The 18,834-nt window shown below is 39.3% G+C and overlaps 1 protein-coding gene across 9 annotated transcripts in view; it reads right to left on the bottom strand.

The window, feature by feature from the left end:
- MAST2 (microtubule associated serine/threonine kinase 2) overlaps window positions 1–18,834 on the bottom strand; it is a 189,458-nt gene that overhangs the window by 7,804 nt on the left and 162,820 nt on the right. For all 9 annotated transcript variants that reach the window (XM_084528012.1, XM_084528013.1, XM_084528014.1 and 6 more), the window contains 11 exons: window positions 17,762–17,900; window positions 17,188–17,320; window positions 15,574–15,739; window positions 14,444–14,545; window positions 12,549–12,671; window positions 10,878–10,987; window positions 8,480–8,634; window positions 7,169–7,473; window positions 4,339–4,554; window positions 2,307–2,533; window positions 680–802 (listed from right to left, as the gene is read on the bottom strand). In XM_084528012.1, coding sequence (XP_084384138.1) covers window positions 680–802; window positions 2,307–2,533; window positions 4,339–4,554; window positions 7,169–7,473; window positions 8,480–8,634; window positions 10,878–10,987; window positions 12,549–12,671; window positions 14,444–14,545; window positions 15,574–15,739; window positions 17,188–17,320; window positions 17,762–17,900 — 1,799 coding nt within the window. The remainder of the gene's footprint in view (window positions 1–679; window positions 803–2,306; window positions 2,534–4,338; window positions 4,555–7,168; window positions 7,474–8,479; window positions 8,635–10,877; window positions 10,988–12,548; window positions 12,672–14,443; window positions 14,546–15,573; window positions 15,740–17,187; window positions 17,321–17,761; window positions 17,901–18,834) is intronic.

Here is an 18,834-nt window from a genome sequence, read left to right as displayed (position 1 = left end):
GTGAGCATATCAGGCATCTATCATGATGAATCTGCAACACACAGCATGTCTCATCTCACTCATCTTAAAATATATATATAAATCAATTTTAAAAAATCCTGATTTCTCCTTTGTTTGCAGTCCCAAAGATTTCTGTCTATTGGAACGGTCCAAAACTTTGGGTTTTATTTCCATAAATGGATTCAGCTCAGAAGGAGGTACCAAAACGCAAGTCATTTAACTGGATAATTTTAAGACCAACCATTACAAAGCTGCTTTTAAATACCACTGGGAATAATCCTTGAGAAAGCAGTATTAAGAGATAATAACATTAGCACAGCCTAAAGGCAAAAAATAAAAGTAATTTGGACTTTTTAAGGTATTTTTTTTCAAAAGTGTTGTTTGAGGAAAGGTATACTTGAATCTTATTAATCTTTGTCTCTAATACTGATAAAAATGTATCTGACAAGCCCTTATTTCTCAAACAGAGTATCTGAGTTCAGCTTAAATTACATGCAGACAATTTTGGAGACTTAGGAATCAAGCTGTAGCAACGAGTTTTGGCAAAACAAAGGCCAGGTGCTGTGTACATACTTGTATTTCAGACAACGCCAATTAGATATCTGCAATGTTTTAAACAAGCTGTCTCATAGTCTGCATATTACCTATTTTCCAATATCTAACAGTGCCAGGTCCCTACCTTCAGAATTAGCTCCACCACTTCGGTGTGCACCAGCCCGTTGACCGGCTCCCCGTTGACATGGGTTATCAGATCCCCTTCACGCAGACCTGCTTCGTTCGCTGGACCGCCTTCCTCCACGTGCTGCCAATGAGAAGGGGATGACTGATTTGAGAAGAGGAATGTACGAGATAGCTGGCCAGATCAGACACAAAGCCAGTCCAGCTCATCTCTCACTGCAGCCAGCATTAGCTGCTTCAAAAGAGGGTGAAAGGAACCACTCACTGGCACGGCCAAGCACAAAAATCTGCGCTCTTCTACTCCTCCCTCAGCTCCTAACAGTCTTCTCCTGATCCAAGGCAGACAGCCAGGACAGTTAAGCTGATTGAGAGACCAGCTCCTCCCAAAGCCAGGGACTAAATACTCTTCCAAAATTTTTCAGCACTTGGGTATGTTAACTAGATGCTCTTGATTTCCAGGCAAGACTTTAATCTTTTTCAATTTCTTTGCCATTGCAACTGCAACATCCTACCATGTACACGCTGGGACCCAGAAAGGCCAACAGACTTTTAAATTAGACTGTGCCATGCCTTTAGGTTGCCAATGCTGCATCTAATCCCAAACAGTTTCTTTTTCTATTTTCCATCCTTTATTGACCTATCCAATGTCAGATCTTTTCCCATCACAGTTCAAAAAAGAAACCTCCTTTACAGTGAGGTGACATTCATGCTCAAGAACTCTTCAACTCTCCCTCTAACCAGAAAAAATTACCAAGCAGTATCTTGGTAAATTCAGCATTTTTCAAGGACAGCAGAGAAGTGCAAGGGAAAAATGCAGCTTCAGATTCTTTTTCTAAGTAAGAATGAGCATTAAATTACAACCAAAATATATGAAGTCCAAATTGTCTAATGAACATGCAGATACAAGGAAAAGACTAAACCATCTTTACCCTCTGTTCTCTCTAACTACACAATTCAAATTACCCTGCTTCAGGGAATGGATCATTCCTAGAAGTCACACATGTTAAGAAAAAAAGGAACACGGAGATCAAGTACCAGCACTAAAGGGAAGGAATAGATACAGGCAAGGAAACCAGACCTTTTAGCACAGCACACAACTAAGCCAACAGCTAAATCTCTAGGCAGACAGCATAGCAGCAGTGATGCTTTAAGGCTTGTAATCAATTCCAAGCAACTGCTTGGAAAATCCCAGCAGAATGAAGTGATCCAAAGCAGGCTACAATCACTAACACTGGTCCAAACAAATTAGCTCTAACTCGCTCTCATGCAACAACCCCAATATAGAGAAAGACGATATGTACACAGAAACATGCTTTAAAGTATGTGATACAGGTGGGAGGAGTGGATTCATGTAAGCAGGGAAGAAAGAAAGGAAGAAGAAAGGTTGCTGTGGTTCTGTGATGGGCTTGAAAATTGCTATAGTTAAAACACAAAGTGCTGTTATTTATTTTAAAGGGTTTCCCCCACCCAAAATAAAAGATAGCTTTGGGTCCAAAGAAGGAGAAAGAAAACAGGGTGGCAAATTTATATATTTATATTACAATTTATATAAAGCTAAAATCCTACAATCCCAGCTAAATGCATTCCTGGACCCAAGGGGAATTCTGTTTAGAAAAGTGGAGACATACCCAGACCATGTGATGCACAGTGTAGATATCACTGTCACCCATATAGACGCGAATGGCACGGAGAGTGAAACCGTATTTCTTTCCAGCCCGATGGATGATGATTGGTGGTTTCAGGTTTGCGATAGCAGGAGAAAAGTCACGGCTGGGTGAGGAGTCCCTCGAAGATGGGTTTGAGGATAGAGAATGAGGTGACATTGGACTAGCCAATGGGGAACACGTGTGGTGATCTACAGTGATGACACAAAGGTGAGCAAAAATTAGGAAACCAGGCCTCAAAAGAGAGAAAAATTCTTGTTAGAGAACAGCTAGGAAACCACCCTGCCCAATGCTCTTAAAGCTGGTGGTCTTCACCAAAGCAGAGCTCGTCCTGCAGCTTCAAGAATGCAACAACGGAGTTTCCAGAAAGCACATTTGGTAACGTGCACATTGCTCGCCTAGAATTAGACATGGTTTACACTGTTTATTTCTCCTGTTTCAGGGATTTATAGCCCATCACAGGTATTTGTTCTAGGCACAAGCCAAGAATACTCCGTTTCAAGGTTATGATCTACTGCCACCCTTCAGATAGTTTCTAGATCTTGGTGCAAGTTACGTAGTGGTGTTGTGATAAATCAAAATAAGTAATTTTAAAAGAAAAATCAGTTAGCAGTCAGACAGCTACATGTAGATAATTTTAGTCGTGTTTTAAATTCAGAGGGGCGAAAATACTTTAAAAAGCAGCCACTGCAGGAACTTTGGTACTGGAGAACAACATCACAAGTGTATTTTAGAGTGTGTTTCCCAACCCAACAGCCGAAGAGCTAAATTCTCACGTATGTGGCTGTGACTCAGCTGGGCTACTGGCTAAAATACCTGACTCTGCTCACAAGTGTAACAACATCTGCTTCTAAAAATACAAAGCAAATACAGAACTCTCATTTTAAAGTGAAGCTGGTCAACATCAGTAAAATAATCCCAAACAGTAGGAATATTAAATGCAGCTGTAAAAGGTAATCCCCTAAGAAACACCTGCTGAATTACCCAGCACATATTTACCTGGAAGATGAGAACAGCTCTGGAAGAACCTTTGCTGGGTGATTAAATACACATTTTTGAGATTTTCATGAGGGTCTTTGTGGTTCAATAAGCAACCAAGAGGCAAGGCAGAAGAAATGAAATGTGCATCACCATGGCGGTGCCAAGAAGCATTTCCATATGGGCCTCCAGCTCCCCAGCTGAGACGGGCAGACAGGTATGGCTCTGCCAGCAGGTTCTGCTGGGTCGGCAGAGCCCAGATACATTTTCCTGCTCCAGTCTAGGCAGGAATGGGAACAGCCCTGGAAATACAGCAAGGCCTTATCCTCTGGAAAAGGGGACAAAGTCCTTGCAGGGAGAGCCTCCTGCCAAACCGGTCTGTTGTAGCTCTGCCTGGCTGGGCTGTTCACTAGAAGTTAGCCACCTGGTATTAGGAATCGTCAAGGTACGGCTCTACACAGAGACAGAGCTGGGCCAGCAACTTAAGATGTTCTGCAGTAACTTCTTTTGTTAGCTATTTACTCTACTGAACTCTTGAACTCTCAGTCTCAACCAAGTTATTTGAGTTACTGAAACTTTCTGGTGCACAAACACACCAGACACAAACGGTTCCCAAACAACACAGTAGTCAGAATGTGTAAAAATAAATGAAATAAAACAAAATAAAATAAAAGCAGCATCTTGAGGGTTAAAAAATGTTCCGTGTCGATATACCTCCTTGCTACACCATTGTCTAGAGAGCAGCTTATGCTCCAGGAGCCAATTTAAACAGAACAACTCACGGAAAGCTGCCACTTACAGACGCTGCAGTCTGACCACACACAATACTCCTGTCCGGGGCAAAGCAATACCATTACCCTGGTGAGCTGTAAACATTCACCAACTGTAAAAGCTACATCGGTCCCTTCCTGGCAGCTAAGGCATTATTCCAGGAGAGCGAAAGGGGGAGGATCTGCCTGCAAATCTTTGGTTTAGTGCTTGCAGATTCTCACAATGCCTAACACAAGGCATTTCTTACCTGAGGGAATCATGAGAGACAAGGCAGTAGCGGATGCTGATTTAATCACTTTATTGACAGGTCTTGAGGTACGTTTCTCCCCCGATTCCCCAGAGAGCAACCTGTGTCGTGCCCGCCGCACTGCCAAATCGCTGATGGCTTTTGGAGTGGTAAAGTCTGGGCCTTCATTGCTATTACTGCGAGCGCGTGGATCAGAGAAATCTGCAGTGCTCCCAGCTACAGTTTAAATTAAAACAGATTAGAACCACAGGGAATTCCTAACAGTCTATTCCCCTACAGGCAAAATACATTAAATCAAAGTCATGTTTACATGAAGTCCAAGAGTAAATTTTCCTAAGAAGAAACCCCAGGGCTTGAATTTTTATTTACAGAAATGGTGTTATTCTGAATACAGAAAATTAGCAGTTTCTATTCTGTTGGAAAAGCTTTCTAATGAAATCACATTGCTCAGTAGCAAAGTTGCACGAATCCTACATCTGTGCTGCAGTTCTGACAGCAAGCAAGCCTTTTCAATGGAATTGTTCATAGAAGTAAACATGTTTATGGAAAGTGCTCCACTTTTACAACCAGCAAGAATCGTCAATCTTTGAGTTAAAACCTGCCAGTAATAGAAGAGCCAGGTTTTATTGGAGTCACACATAAAAAAAGCCACTTTAAGAGAATATTAAGGTACTAAAGTCAGAGAAAGCAAAACTGCGGTTGAAAAGACAACCTTAATTTGCCCCCTTCTGTGCACCATTGCAATTTAGGCTTGAATTACTTAACCTTCTATAATTATATATAAAATGCAAAGTAATCTTGAAAATCAGCCTGGGCATAAAGCATTAGCAGATGCTGGGGCGTAGGGGGTGTACACAAGCTCTGTGCCTCAGTTCCCCATCAATAGCTTACAGGGGCACTGTGAAAATACATTAATTAGAATTTACAAGGTGCTCAGAAATTAAAGGGGTAAGCATCACAGCAAGTCCACATGGGAAATTAATCATTCTGTCTTCAAAAGCAAATTTTGAGCAGCATGCAATAAATAAAGCCTAAGGGCCACGTTTTGAACAATGAGGACAGAACAAAACATTGATCATTGTTATTTAAGTGGGCACTACAGCTCTGCATACTAAGTAAAGCAGGAAGCACCAGGAAAATAAAAATTCAGAGCACCGGTCTCAAAGACTTCATTACCAGATGCCAGTTCAACATTTAACAGCCACAGAGTCGCAAATAAAGCTCCCAGAAAATAAGGAACCCAGAATCGGAGGCTGCACATGAAAAGGCTGTGATATGCATTAGAGGAGCACTCTGAGGCATTGAGATGAATGAAAACCTTTTCCTACAGCCCCCGGACTCTAACTTAACTTCCCAGGCTGGGGACACCAAATCGATCATACCCCTGAATTCCACGCACTGTATTAAATCTAATAGATAAAGCCTGCTCACTCAAGCTTCATTTTTACATATTTCAACTTGTAAATGCTCACATTTACAGTGAAAATGTTCTTGCAATTTTATTGGCACATGTCTAAGCTTTTAGTATGAATTCTAGAAGCTGAGATTTCTGTCCCATGGTTTCCCTATGGCACCAATGTCATCCAAGTCCGTGGTAAATTACTTCCTTTGCTCCCACACCTTTCTACACGGGTTAGTGGAGCAGTGATAGCTGTACTGGGCCTCTTTTGGGTGGATAACCCTTGGAGGGGAATGGGACAATTTTTGAGTAAATTTCACAGACTGGATTGCAGAAGAGGAATAATGAGACATAGGAATCTTGGGCTTCACTCCAGTCTGGAGACAAATTTGCTCTAAGGCCTTTCTTTCCAACTGCAATAAATCCAATATCCCATCTACCCAGTGTCCTTCATCTCGTCCTTGTCCAGCCTCACTGCCACTCCGACTCCTTGCTCATTACCCCTTTCCTTTCCATCCGCAACCTCTTCGCCTGCTTACTCTGTTTCCCCTGTCAATGGTTTCTTACTTTCTTACCCCACTAATCCTTATTCTTATTCTACGCTCTAGCTCTTCCCCAGTTGTACCTCCCTTCTCAAACATTATTTTGCCAGCCTTCATTTCAACTTCCCTGCTCCCTTCATTGGCCCAAATTTACTTTCTCCCCCAATCCTTCCTCCTCACTACTTTCCACCACTTCCCAGCTCTGGCCAACTCTGTACCCAGAACAGGCAAGCCGGAGCCTCCCCAGCACTGCAGCAGCCCAGGGCACCACTGCAGGAAAAGTTCCGCTCAGCCCAGTGTTGGAAAATGACCCCAGGAAAGACACAGCTTCTGAGAAGTCAGACATTGATTTCTAACGCTACTACACCTATGCAAGCTGCATTTTTTAAGACTGTAACTTGGCTAAATTTAGGTGTATTTGACTGAGATAGCAAGTAGCATGTTCTTGAGGCAAACCACACACCCTAGGAAATTTCAAGTCTCTACTCAAAACTAGAGCTTTCAGATAAATAAAATCATAGGAAATGGGTATCTTTTAGGATGGCTGAACACCCTTATTCTTCAGCCCCACCTCAGCAGTGACCTGCTTTGAACTAATGCTTAAAACATACACGCAATGGTTTTAAGTAGACATAGATCAAATGGGTTTTAAGCATGAGAGGACCTTTAGTTTGAAGTGACAGGACTGAAATAAAAGATGTAATTTTGAAGAGATTAAACCACTGATGCTATTTCAAAGGCAAGCACAGCCACAAAACTATACTAGATAAGCTATTTAGCAAGAGACATCCACTTCACTTGACATCTAAAACCCAGTTTTATGCAGTTTCTATCTGTAAGCTAACACAGCTTTCTTGCAGAGCAAGATGTCATGAGGCTGAGCACATACCTGCCAGCGCTGAGGTGCTGCTGACAGCTGTGGAGAGGGTGGTGGGTCCAGCATCACCTTCCAGCTGCAGCTCCTGCTCCACGGGCTGTTCTGGAATGGGCACCGGCAGCCCCTCCCGGGACTGCACAGTGGACAGGAGCATCCCCTCCGACTGTGGCCTTTTAAGCAGAGTTCCCTCGTCCTCGGTGGAGATGGCAAAACGGGGCATGTCGAGAAGCCCTGAGCAGCGTCGGCGGACTGTCAAGGGTGGGCTGGAATCGCTCTCCGTGTGCGAGGATTCAGACATGGACAAGCGCTTACGCAGTCTGAAAGAGAAAACAAGACACAGCCCCTCAGTTAAGTTAGCAAAATGATGAACGTTAAAGGACAAAAAGAGTGCACAGACCCAACTCGCACATCTGAAGCCCATTTAAGGTGAAGTTATGAAACCAAGCTACATCATTAGAAACTAAAACAGCAAAGCTTGGGGGTATCACCTGAGCTTACAATTTCCAGTATATCCCTTCTAAGAAAGAAATAGAACAAAGGAAAGTATAGTGCAATAAATACAATACTAAATATTATAAAAATCACAATTACAAAATGCAAATCACCATCCATGTTCCTTTTGGCATTAATTTTTCTTTCAAAGTGGCTGTAAATTTCAAGCCAGGAAGGCCTGATTCAAGATGAAGAGAACATCAGTTGAAAGCATAATCTATAAAATGTTTTTTGAATGGAGTCATACAGACTAGATCACAACCACATTTTATGATCTTTCCAATGCCAAATTTTAGTGTAAAAGCTTTACAGGAGTTGCACAAAATGAGAGAGAGTCCTTTTTGAAGACAAGTTTGACAATTATTTCAGTTATGCTGGAAACATGGTGGTTATCCAAATTCTGGGCATTTGTATATTTTCCTGATGTTTTTTATTAGAACAAAAGATTTTGGGGGAATATTCTAAACTTTGGAAACTTTGGACTGTCCTAATGGTTTCTCTAATTTGTGACAAATGGCAAAAAGACCAGACTTTGGATACTCTGATGTTGAAGAAAAAACTGCTGTTGGTACATCTCCAACAGAACTAGCTGTTCCACAAATGGAAAGCTTTACTGAAGGTTAAAATTCCTTTAAATTAGTTTAATGTATTTAAGGACTATATAATTTCTACACGTCTGTTTTCAGCTATCTCTTCCACTTGTCAGGTCTCACCTGTGGAAATATCACATGAAGCATTCCTGACCTAAAAGTGGACGTGGAACGTTTTGGAACAGATCAACCTTTCTCATAAGTCTTGAGAAAACAAAAGATTTAGTTCTACTGAACTTACATTTCAGGAGACCCAATCACCCAGCTGCGGTCTCGGCTTTTCAAGCCACCAAGGCTGTCCAGTCGGTCATCTTTTTCTTCACTCAGACTCCGTTTAGTTGGTGGTGGAGTTTTCCTCTCTTCGTGGATGGAAAGACGTTCCATGCTGCTGTATACCTGCATATAGCAAAAGATCCTTCTGTACAGAGAAAACAAACCTACATGTCCTCTTCTGACCAAGGGGCACAATCTCTTCTCAGGATGGGAGATATTCCCTGTAAGTATGAACTTGGCAATGCTCTTTGACTAAATAACACAGTGCAGAAGTGACATGCTCAAAGCGTACCAGGGAGAAAAGTGAATAGGCAAGCTTCAGAAATATTAAATATGCTTTTCTACAACAGGACCCAACAACTGTCCTCTGAAAACAGCCCAACACACCACAGAAATACTAAGATTTTTCTGGAAACTAATTAGTATTTTATGATTATTATTATTATTTTAGCAATTCTCATATCTAAGAAGAGATATTGCTAAAGCAGACTCCACAAGTCTTGAAGGCTGGCATCTGAATCTTGAAATCTTACTATACAAATTCAATTCGGTGATAGGCATCATGCTCATGACCCCATTTCATTATCATCAGTCTATCAGCATTGCCCCAAGCTTATTTCAGAACAAAAAAGTCCTGCCCTCCTCAAGGAATCTACTATAATGCTGACAGCTTAATGAAAGTGCCTTTCTTGGTTTTACAGCCGTCTTTAAATAATTAAATGATTAAGCAAAAAAATCCATCCTTTTAAAACTACACTTGACTATGGACCTAATTTACATAAGAAGAGATTAATGAAAATAATGTTATTAAAAATTCAGAGCATCAACAAGATAACTATTAATAAATCATATGGCTGAATTGTCAGGCAAGAATTTCAAAATATAATGAGCCTTTTATGCCTCCCACATTACAAATGCTGTATAATTTTCCAGATCTTAAAATAAATTCATTAAAAGTGAACTTTTTCTCTTTGTGGCAAAAACATTGAACCCTAAAGAAAAGCTTCAGTCTAACACAAGAATAATACTCATGGTGAGAAAAGACAGAAGAAAAGAAACCCTTACATACTCATGAGAACTTTTTCAAAATCCCTACTAATTGTCAGGTCCAATTTTAAACATACTTTCAGTGATTCAAATCAGGAGCAAATCCATAAAATTCATAGGAACTGTTACTTAAGCTACTGTAGCCCATCTGAGGACAAAGAAGAATGAACTGGTGCTTCAAAACTGACTTCAGTAGCGGAAACCTAGAGGAACTGTCATGAAAAAATTAATCTTTCAGCAGCCCTATATAAAATGCATACTCCCTTCTCAGCAAGAAGTGAGAAATATGCTCTACTGTTCACAGAGAGGGCTGACCTCAAAAGAGCAATTCTTCTCCCTCCTGCCTTTCTTCTCCCTTCTGTGTCTCCCTCAAACATACTTCATTTAATCTAAACTAATAGTGGAGTTGTACAATTTTGAAATGTCTGAAATAGCAGCTTATTTCAGATCACCTAAATCAGAATTAGAGACCTGCACAGGCCTGAGTTAAGGCATACTGAATCCAGAAAGTCTGGCTAGAAGGAGCATCCTCAGGGCATCTTGGATTTTTTTTTGCTTTCCTCTCTTTTACTGTTCCATGTTTACTTCCAAGAACATTGCCCAGAACAGGACAGAATACTCCAGCTAAACCCTACCTACTGCTAAAACAGATGGACGGGATTTCTTCATTTACCTTGCAGAACATATCCTTGTTTGCTCTCTATGATAATTGCCTTTTTGCCTCAATAATCAGGCGTATTTACCTCATGATGTACGATGTGCCCAGATGTGCTATGATCCTTCTCTTTCAAACTGCCATGTCACCCTTTGCTAAAAGCAATGAATAGCAGAGGTGTAGAACTTTGCATTTGCTCTTACTGCATGGGATCCCCTTGAGTTTAAACCATTTTTCCAAAATGTCAAAATCGATTTTCATCCTAATACCATCTTGTCACCTACTGGAATATCCTTTTCAGAATGACAGTGCTCAGATCAAACAATCTTTGGGCACTCCCTGTGGCAACATCCAAGTCATTAGTAAAAACATCAGGCTATCAGATGCAGGAGAGACCTCGGCAGTAACTTGTGTATTAGTGAAATGCTGAGAAATACAAAACGCCATTCTCCTATTAACCTTGTACCCACCTTATAATAGGACATAAACTATCACAGAGCAAACATATGTCCATAGTTCTTTCTTTCCTTAGTTAATAGTAAACATCATGCAATTCCCACATATCATCTGCATGAGTAAAATCTACCTCATATGAAGCATTGAAGGCCTCTTAAATGGTATCCCTCTTGACTTTTTTCTTCCAACAAAACTAGCATGCTCCTACCTTGCTGAACCTCGGTGAGCACGAGGAGAACTGACGAATTTCCACATGATCATCATCATTAGTGTCCTCCTCCTCTTCTGAATCCAGGTGTTGGTACCGTTCTGAGCGGGCTGTAAACAACACGTAGCAGATTTCACCAGTGCACTGAGCATTGATAGCTCTTACACCTCAAGCAGTGCATGCTCACCCCAGAACAGCCTTTCTACCAATTCCTACTTGTCTACCTACAAAGAACTTGGAGCATTCATACATCATAAAATGTATTTTCTTTAATATTGAAACACGTACATCTAGTTTTGTCTGTCCTGTACAATTAGCAGTGAAGAATACCTCCTTCCAACTGAACTTATCTTATGTCATCAGCCATACTCTAAATGCTGATACTCAGCACAAATTTTATGTGTGTCTAATCCTGAAGACCCTTTGTAGTAAGAATATTTCTTCCCTAAGGCATACCAATCCAATGGAAGGAAACAAGGAAACAATTCACTGCCCCAATTTCCAATCAACAGCTTTATGATTGTACAAAGTCTGTCCTGCATACATAGATACAAGCCCTCTTTAAAAAATAAAAATATTTACCCCAAAAAATATTTCCTCTTTTCCCTCCCACAACTAGAAAAGGATTAGGTTTTGTGAAAGAAAATGGGCAAGCAGCCAATATGCAAAGCTATTTTTAATGCAAAAAATCTAAACTGCCTCCAAAGAGATTTTGTGCTATGAGATTTGCAGCACTGTAATTCTAAGCCAGCCACATTAGATTTTGCAGAAGGGGATGTTAATAAATTTGGCTACAGAAAGCCGATTGCTACGCTGAGCCAAATTTGCTGCACTGTATCAGCCAGAAAGATACTTCTATAAATTCTATAATTTTCAGCATTATGTTTATAACAGCAACGCCAACCCTTATCAACATCTATGTGAGATACTTCTGGATGTGAGAATTCCAGTCCTCACATAGGGTTTGCATTAAAGTCATCCCGATAACATGCTGAGCATGCCTGGACAACTGGGGAGTTTGTTGACCCCACATGACAGACCCACTGGCTTGCACTGCTGAACATAATGTGGTGCTTCTACCCAACAGGATGAGCTGCTGTACTGGGTCTCTCTTATCTGGAAATGCCATGAATCTTGCATAGCACTCATACCGTGGCAATTCACATCTGTCTTCAAGGTTTGGGGGGTGGTTTTTTTTTTTTGTTTGTTTTTGTTTTTGTTTTTGTTTTTGTTTTTGTTTTTTTTGTTGTTGTTTTTTTTTGGGGGGGGTTGGTTTTGGTTTTTTAGAAAAGAAACATTTACTGGCTGAAAACAGTCACTAGGGAAACATTCCTCCATTCCTCAGAAACTCAAGGAAGTTGGATACACCAAATGCTTTGGAAGACCTGTAATAAACCCAGCATAACAAATACAGCATCTCTCACTGCAGGGTCGAGGCTGGCAAGTCCACAGGCACCAGTGAAAGGCCAATTGACTTTAACAGACATATTTTTTTCATTTAAAATTCATTTGCTTTCAAAGAAACCTTATTTGGCATTCAACAGAAACTTTTAAAAGGAATTTCCATCAAGCGTTCTATTCAATTTCTAACAATGACTTATCTTTGACAACTTCAGAAATGAAGTACACACAAAAAACACAATGCAGTTTATGCCTAATCTTCAGTCTTACTGTCAAAATAGCTTGTGTCATCCTCAGATTCCAACTGTGGGATGAATTCAGCTTTCTGCCGAAGTAATCCATTCCAGTCCAAATCTTTAAAGAACCGATGCTGTTTCACTTCAAAGGCACTACCTGAAATAAGCATCATTTATTGCAGAATATTTCTTTCAGTGTTTGCATTAACAAGAAAAACAAACCCTAAAAATATCAAGAGTTTATACGAATGTACCCAAGTACATTTAAATCATGCTTTTTCCAGGAATTTTGAAAAACAACTCATCCTTTTACCAAAGTGGTGATATAGGACAAAATCTGAACAAGATTTACTCCTTCCTACCTCTTCTTCTTCATCTTTTATGACAACACATGACTAAACTGGCTAGAAGACAGCATCTGCTATTATATTCCACAGCAAATTGCAAGATTAAGAAATAATTAACATCTTAATTTAAAATTTCCAAATTCTAAATTCCAATTCTAAATTTAGTTCATAGCTAAATAAAGAGAGCAAACTAAAAAAGGTACCCAGCACGTGAGTGGCTCCACTTTCATGAATAAACTCATCCATTTGTTTAAATCAAGGTAGAGGCTTACATACCTTCCTGAATTAGGATCTTTTAACTAATATCTTATGAGTTAACAACCTCCTGGGTACCCAGAAGGAAAAACTAAGGATTATCTGTCTACTAGCAAGTGGGATTTTTTTTCAGATGAAATTAATATTCATAAAAGATGTTACTGTCATTATAATAATAATAAAAAAAAGAGCATAGCAGAGGAAAAGAGATAAAAGGTTTGCTGAGTGCCCGTGGCAGTAAGAGACACCAAGTGGAACAGCAATCTCAGCATTATAGGTACATAAGGAATCAAAAAATCAGTCCATCAATTCATTTGATAAGGCAAGAAACTCTACCTCTTTTCCATGACAGCAACACCTTTCAAGTACATGAATTTGAGACAGAAAAGAAACGTGAAAATCTGATTATATTATTAATTTATGTTCCATTGATCACCCTCATATGTACATATGTCGTTTGCTAAATACATGTTTTTGGAGATTGATATAGATTTAGTTTTATTTTTTCCTTTTTTTTTTAATTTTTTCCTTTTTATCCTTTTTTTTATTATTTTTATTTTTATCCTTATCAATTTAAAATCCAAATTTAAATCAAACAAATGATATCTATGAAACAGACAAGCAGTCCTGTGAAGCCACACCATTGGAAAAATTACTTTAAAACAGGAAGGCAGCTAAAGATTATTTTGTTGTGTTATTTATCTATTTATTTATTTATTTATTTATTTATTTATTTATTACTGTCAGGAAATGAGAAGTGTTGGCTTGTAGAACTCTAAATCTGACATTGTAATACAAAAAAAAAAAGGCATATACATCTGACTTTGCCAAAGAGACTGTATCAAGACTTTGTTGTATGTTTGGAGAATTCTCCAGTACAGGTCTCTATTAATTGGAAAGTTTTCATTTATTTTATTATACCAATGAGTTCACTTCATTGTAGGGGACTACATTGTAGACCATAGTTGAAGGGAATTGAAAAGAAATCTGATTATACACTTGTCAAATCAAGGCATAACCCTCAAGCCTTAAATAGAATAGCACAAATTTGAGAAGTTGTTGCATACCTGATTGTGTCTCTTTTTTGTTTTCCAAACAAAACAGCAATATCTTTCTGACCCACGTGCAGTCTATACTAATTTTCAGAGCTTCATCAAACCCAGCATAAACATTTTCTCAGCTCTAGACCAACATTTTTCAACACGGATTGGTGTGCCTTACAGTAAAGTAGCTTCTTTTACTGCTTCTGGCTAGTACTTTGCCTCATAGGCAAGGTAGCTTCTTTTACTGCTTCTGGCTAGTAGTTTCCTATCCACAAAGGTCCTACCTGTTCCCATTCTTTCCAGAGGATTTTGGCGAAGAAGCTTAGAAATGAGATCCTGGGCATCTGGTGGCAGTGCATCATCACCTTCTGGCCAGGCAATTTCATCTGGGGACAAAAAAAGACTTGACATTTTCTACCTGCTTCACAACCAATTCAAATAACCATTCACATTCCTACACTGTAAAATGCAGTGCTCAGTTCTTCCCCAGAATTGCAAATACCTTAAATTCAGCAGCTTGCGTACTTAATATAATTCAAGCATTGACATTTTCCAAAATGCATAAAATTCAGCCTCAGCTAGAGCTGCTGTCAATCCAAGCACTGCTTGCAGAGGAAAAAAAAAAAAAGCATTAAGAACTCTATTAATAAAGTCTGAAATTGGACTTCCATGAGAATCCATAAACAATGACACTGACAATACTGTGGCTGTATCTTGCGCCCGCACATTCCACGTTATTTATACTTGGAACAATTCACAGGTAAGCATTTCATGCATCGAATTTTGTTCTTCACTGAAATCTGCTTTTTGCTAGGGATATTTGCCAAATGTGTTAAAAATTTACTGTTTCAGAAAGCATTCCCAACAGGAAATGTTTTCACTAGCATATTCATTGAGAGAACACAAAGCAATTGTTCGTCCAGCTCCAAGCAGGAGTTTTAAAAATCCACAAGACATAAAGGTACCGAGTACAATGGCATCAATTCGTTTTGCTTAGAATTTCCTTTTTACTTCATTTCTACAGCAATTACTAATTGGCTGACATTTACACCTACAGAAGAAACAACCAAAATCAGAGTGAATTAGACTAGTTGGCAGCTGCTCCATTCATATTCTCCATCATTTAAGTTAAAAGAGAACAGAAAAAAATCCTCAAATATTCTTCCCCAGTCCTACAGGGACTTGCATAACTCTCATGCCATGCGTACTGGCAGAACTATCTAGCAAGATAGTACTCAACAACTTTCAATAGCCTGAATCAGATGAATGCTACTTAAAAACCTAAAAATTTAGAAAGAAAGAAACATTGCCTTATATCTAGCCTATCTTGAGTAAACTACAGATCCTCAATACTTTTAAAGTTTTACTTCACTGCACACTTTGAAACCCCTTGAGGACCAGAACAGAAACATACCACTGATCACTTGTCCAAACAGCTCTTCAGGTGTGTCACCAAAGAAAGGAACACAGCCAACTAGAAACTCATACAGGATAACGCCCATGGCCCACCAATCCACGGGCTTCCCATAACCCTGGCGCAGGATCACTTCTGGTGCAATGTATTCTGGAGTCCCACAGACCTGGAGAGAAACACACAAGAAAGCGGTCAGCCTACAGAGTGCCAAATTCACATCAAAGTTGATTTCAGTGCATGTGTTAGGTTGTTTTTTTTTGCTTTTTCTTTTTCTTTCTTTTTTTTTCATTTGATTTGTTTTAACCTCAGAGCTTTGAAAGAAACTTAATGTTTTGGCACTAATCACTCTAGACTGTAAACTATTTCCATGTAGCGAGAGTCTGTATAGGGAACACATCATCTGCACAGAAAGTATATCATATACTGTGAAATGTTCCTAGCGTGGACATGCCAGCTAAGCCGTTCTCTGGTGCACTAAGACATATGGGAAAAATGCAGATTCTGTCTGAATATGTCTGTCTGCCTGATGGATTTCTACTGGCACAGCTACAGCTATCAAGGACTGAATCCTGACAAAACTCTTACATCTCTGCACTAGCAGAATTAGCAACCTAGTATGATGACACACTTCACCATTTAAACTTGAGATGTACAGCAGGCACAAACAACAGCTGAGGATGACATGTTGGAAGAATTAAGTTCTCTTGGGCTTGGAAGCAACAACAATAACAAAGTAGCTGTAAAAAATAAAATGCTGCAAAATGCAAGACCATGATCTAGTGACCAAGGAGAGATCCTGCTACAAAAAAATGTTATGACTCAGAAGCAAAGGAAGATACAATCCCTTGTGTGTTCTTAGTTTACCATAGGATGATTACAAATTAACACTTGGCACAGCTAAAAAAGAAAATTCAGCTGCAATCCTAAGTATTTTCAGAAGAGATAAGGATTTTATAATCCCATTATACATGGCACTTGTAAGCCTGTATCCAGAATACAGTATATAGTTCCTGTCAACTATGCCCAGGAAAAATCATCTCAAGCTGAAACAGGTGCATGAAAGAGCTATTAATTCATCAAAGGAAAATTTATCTCATTACCTAAAAGAACATAACTGGTCAAGCCTAGCAAAATGAAGACTAGAGAGGAAAGTAACCTTTAGGAAATACCATGGTGAGGAAAATCAATGTTTAAGCCATCATACAAAATTATAAGAAAAATATTGGAACTTGCCATGAACTTTCTAAACACCAGAAGGGGGAGACTGTGGAACAACCTTCCAGAAAAAGCAGTGTTACATCCCTAAAAAAAACTGTTCCTGCCTGCACTGCGGCCCAGGACACCTTTGATATCCTGAACTAAGAGCTCAATGCATCACTTAAAAATGAGAAACCAAAAAAATAGAAAACAAAACAAAACAAACAAAAACCAACCAACCAAACAAAAAAGCAGAAATTTGTGTGCAAGTATGAGAATGGACTCCTATCTTTTCCTCCGATTATAAAGCACACAGCACAGCATCAAGGTAGACAGGGAGTGCTACAAACTGATTCAAACCCAAGACAGAATCCTGCACTGGATCCCACACCAACAGACAAAATTATCCAAGCTTACCTGCTTGTCCAGAAATTCCCTGGTATCCTTCTCAATATGTCCCTCATAAAGATTAGTTGTAAGACTCATTAACCCAATTTTAGACAGTCCAAAGTCTGTAAGTTTAATGTGACCCATGGAAGTTATCAGGAGACTAGAAGAAAGAGGAGAAGCAAAATAATGCAACACTCAATTGTTTCCCAAAAGGAATTAAAAAAAAAAAAAAAAAAAAAAGGAAGAATACAAGATAATGCTAAGCACATTCTCAGCATTACAGCTCCATCAAACACCTGGAAGGAACCTCCCATGCAACTGAACCTCACAGAGCTGCTAAGGCTGCAAGAAATCAGACTGCCTTCTGCCATATTTCACCAATGCAGCAATAGCTTCAAGATAATATTTGAAAATGTTCTTCCTACTCTTTCTCAGTGCCTGTCTGGTTCTGTACATCAGTAGTAAATCCCTAAAACTTCCTGTATGTTAGATGCCATAAAAATCTCTACCATCTCTAACTCATCTACCATCTCCTACCCATGTAGAGAGCCTCCAAAGAACTGTCTCTCTTCCTCTAGCTTCTGAAGAGCTGAAGACTTACTTGTCAGGTTTTAGGTCACGGTGAACAATCCCGTAATTGTGTAGGTACTCCAATGCTAGAACAGTCTCAGCAAAATACATCCTTGCCATGTCAACAGGTAGGGCACCAATGTTCTTGAGAAGTGTAGCACAATCACCTCCTAGAAAAAAGTTGCAAATATGGCACAGTGAAATAGCAAATTCCAGTAACAAAGGAGAACAGTTACAGGACTACAATAATAGATGATCAGAGCAAATTTCCTAAAGGCTTTGTATCTCAACCGTGTTACCCCAAATTCTAAAACTGTCTCTCAACTCTGTCTTGAGCTTCAAATAAATATTAAAATCTTAGGAAAACTGAGATGCAGGTATGCTTGGTATGCTTTTTCTCTTCCAAAATGGCACAACACAACAAACACCACCAAGTGCTGAACAGCTGAAAAAATAAACAGATTGAAGAGTAGAACCGAGATTCCTCTGGCCTCATCTTTATTATCAGTAAAACCCATCAGGATAAACCTTCTCTCCAGTGCATTTCTGTTAATTTCTGTATGGCTCAGGAAAGCAAGAAATATTTAGCTTAACAATTGTGCAGATGCCATTTCTAAACTGTAAGCAAACCTTGAGGGAAAGACTGTTCATGACCATTTCGCGTCTGTATAAATTTCTTTGCTTTCCACCACTGTGACAGATACTACTTCCACCACTGTGACAGATACTTCTTAAAGTAGTAAGCAAATACTAAGAGTACTACCTGGCTCTTCCCACACATAGAGAAGCAGCCACATCATTGGACACAATGGTACCCACGAAAGTAAGTTTGTGGGTCCTCAACTCAAGTTTCTGAAGGAATACTGCCCACACATTTCATTCAACCTTCATCTCTACTTGCAAACAGGAATTTATTTTTTTTTAATGTCAACACATCTGTTGTCATTACATTAATTTATTTGAAAGAGCACTAATACAGTAACTATAAGTTTGCTTCCCACAAACATTCAGTCAAGCAAGCCAGGCATAAGAAATTAGTTCTATTCACTAGAGGAAATATATCACTTGCGATAAAAATTAAAAATAAAAATAACTAAAAAATAA

This window comes from Aythya ferina (assembly GCF_964211825.1).
Source record: "Aythya ferina genome assembly, chromosome: 8".
Classification (NCBI taxonomy): domain Eukaryota; kingdom Metazoa; phylum Chordata; class Aves; order Anseriformes; family Anatidae; genus Aythya; species Aythya ferina.
The sequence above is the reverse complement of the archived record's forward strand: the minus strand, read 5'-3'. Positions and strand labels throughout refer to the sequence as shown.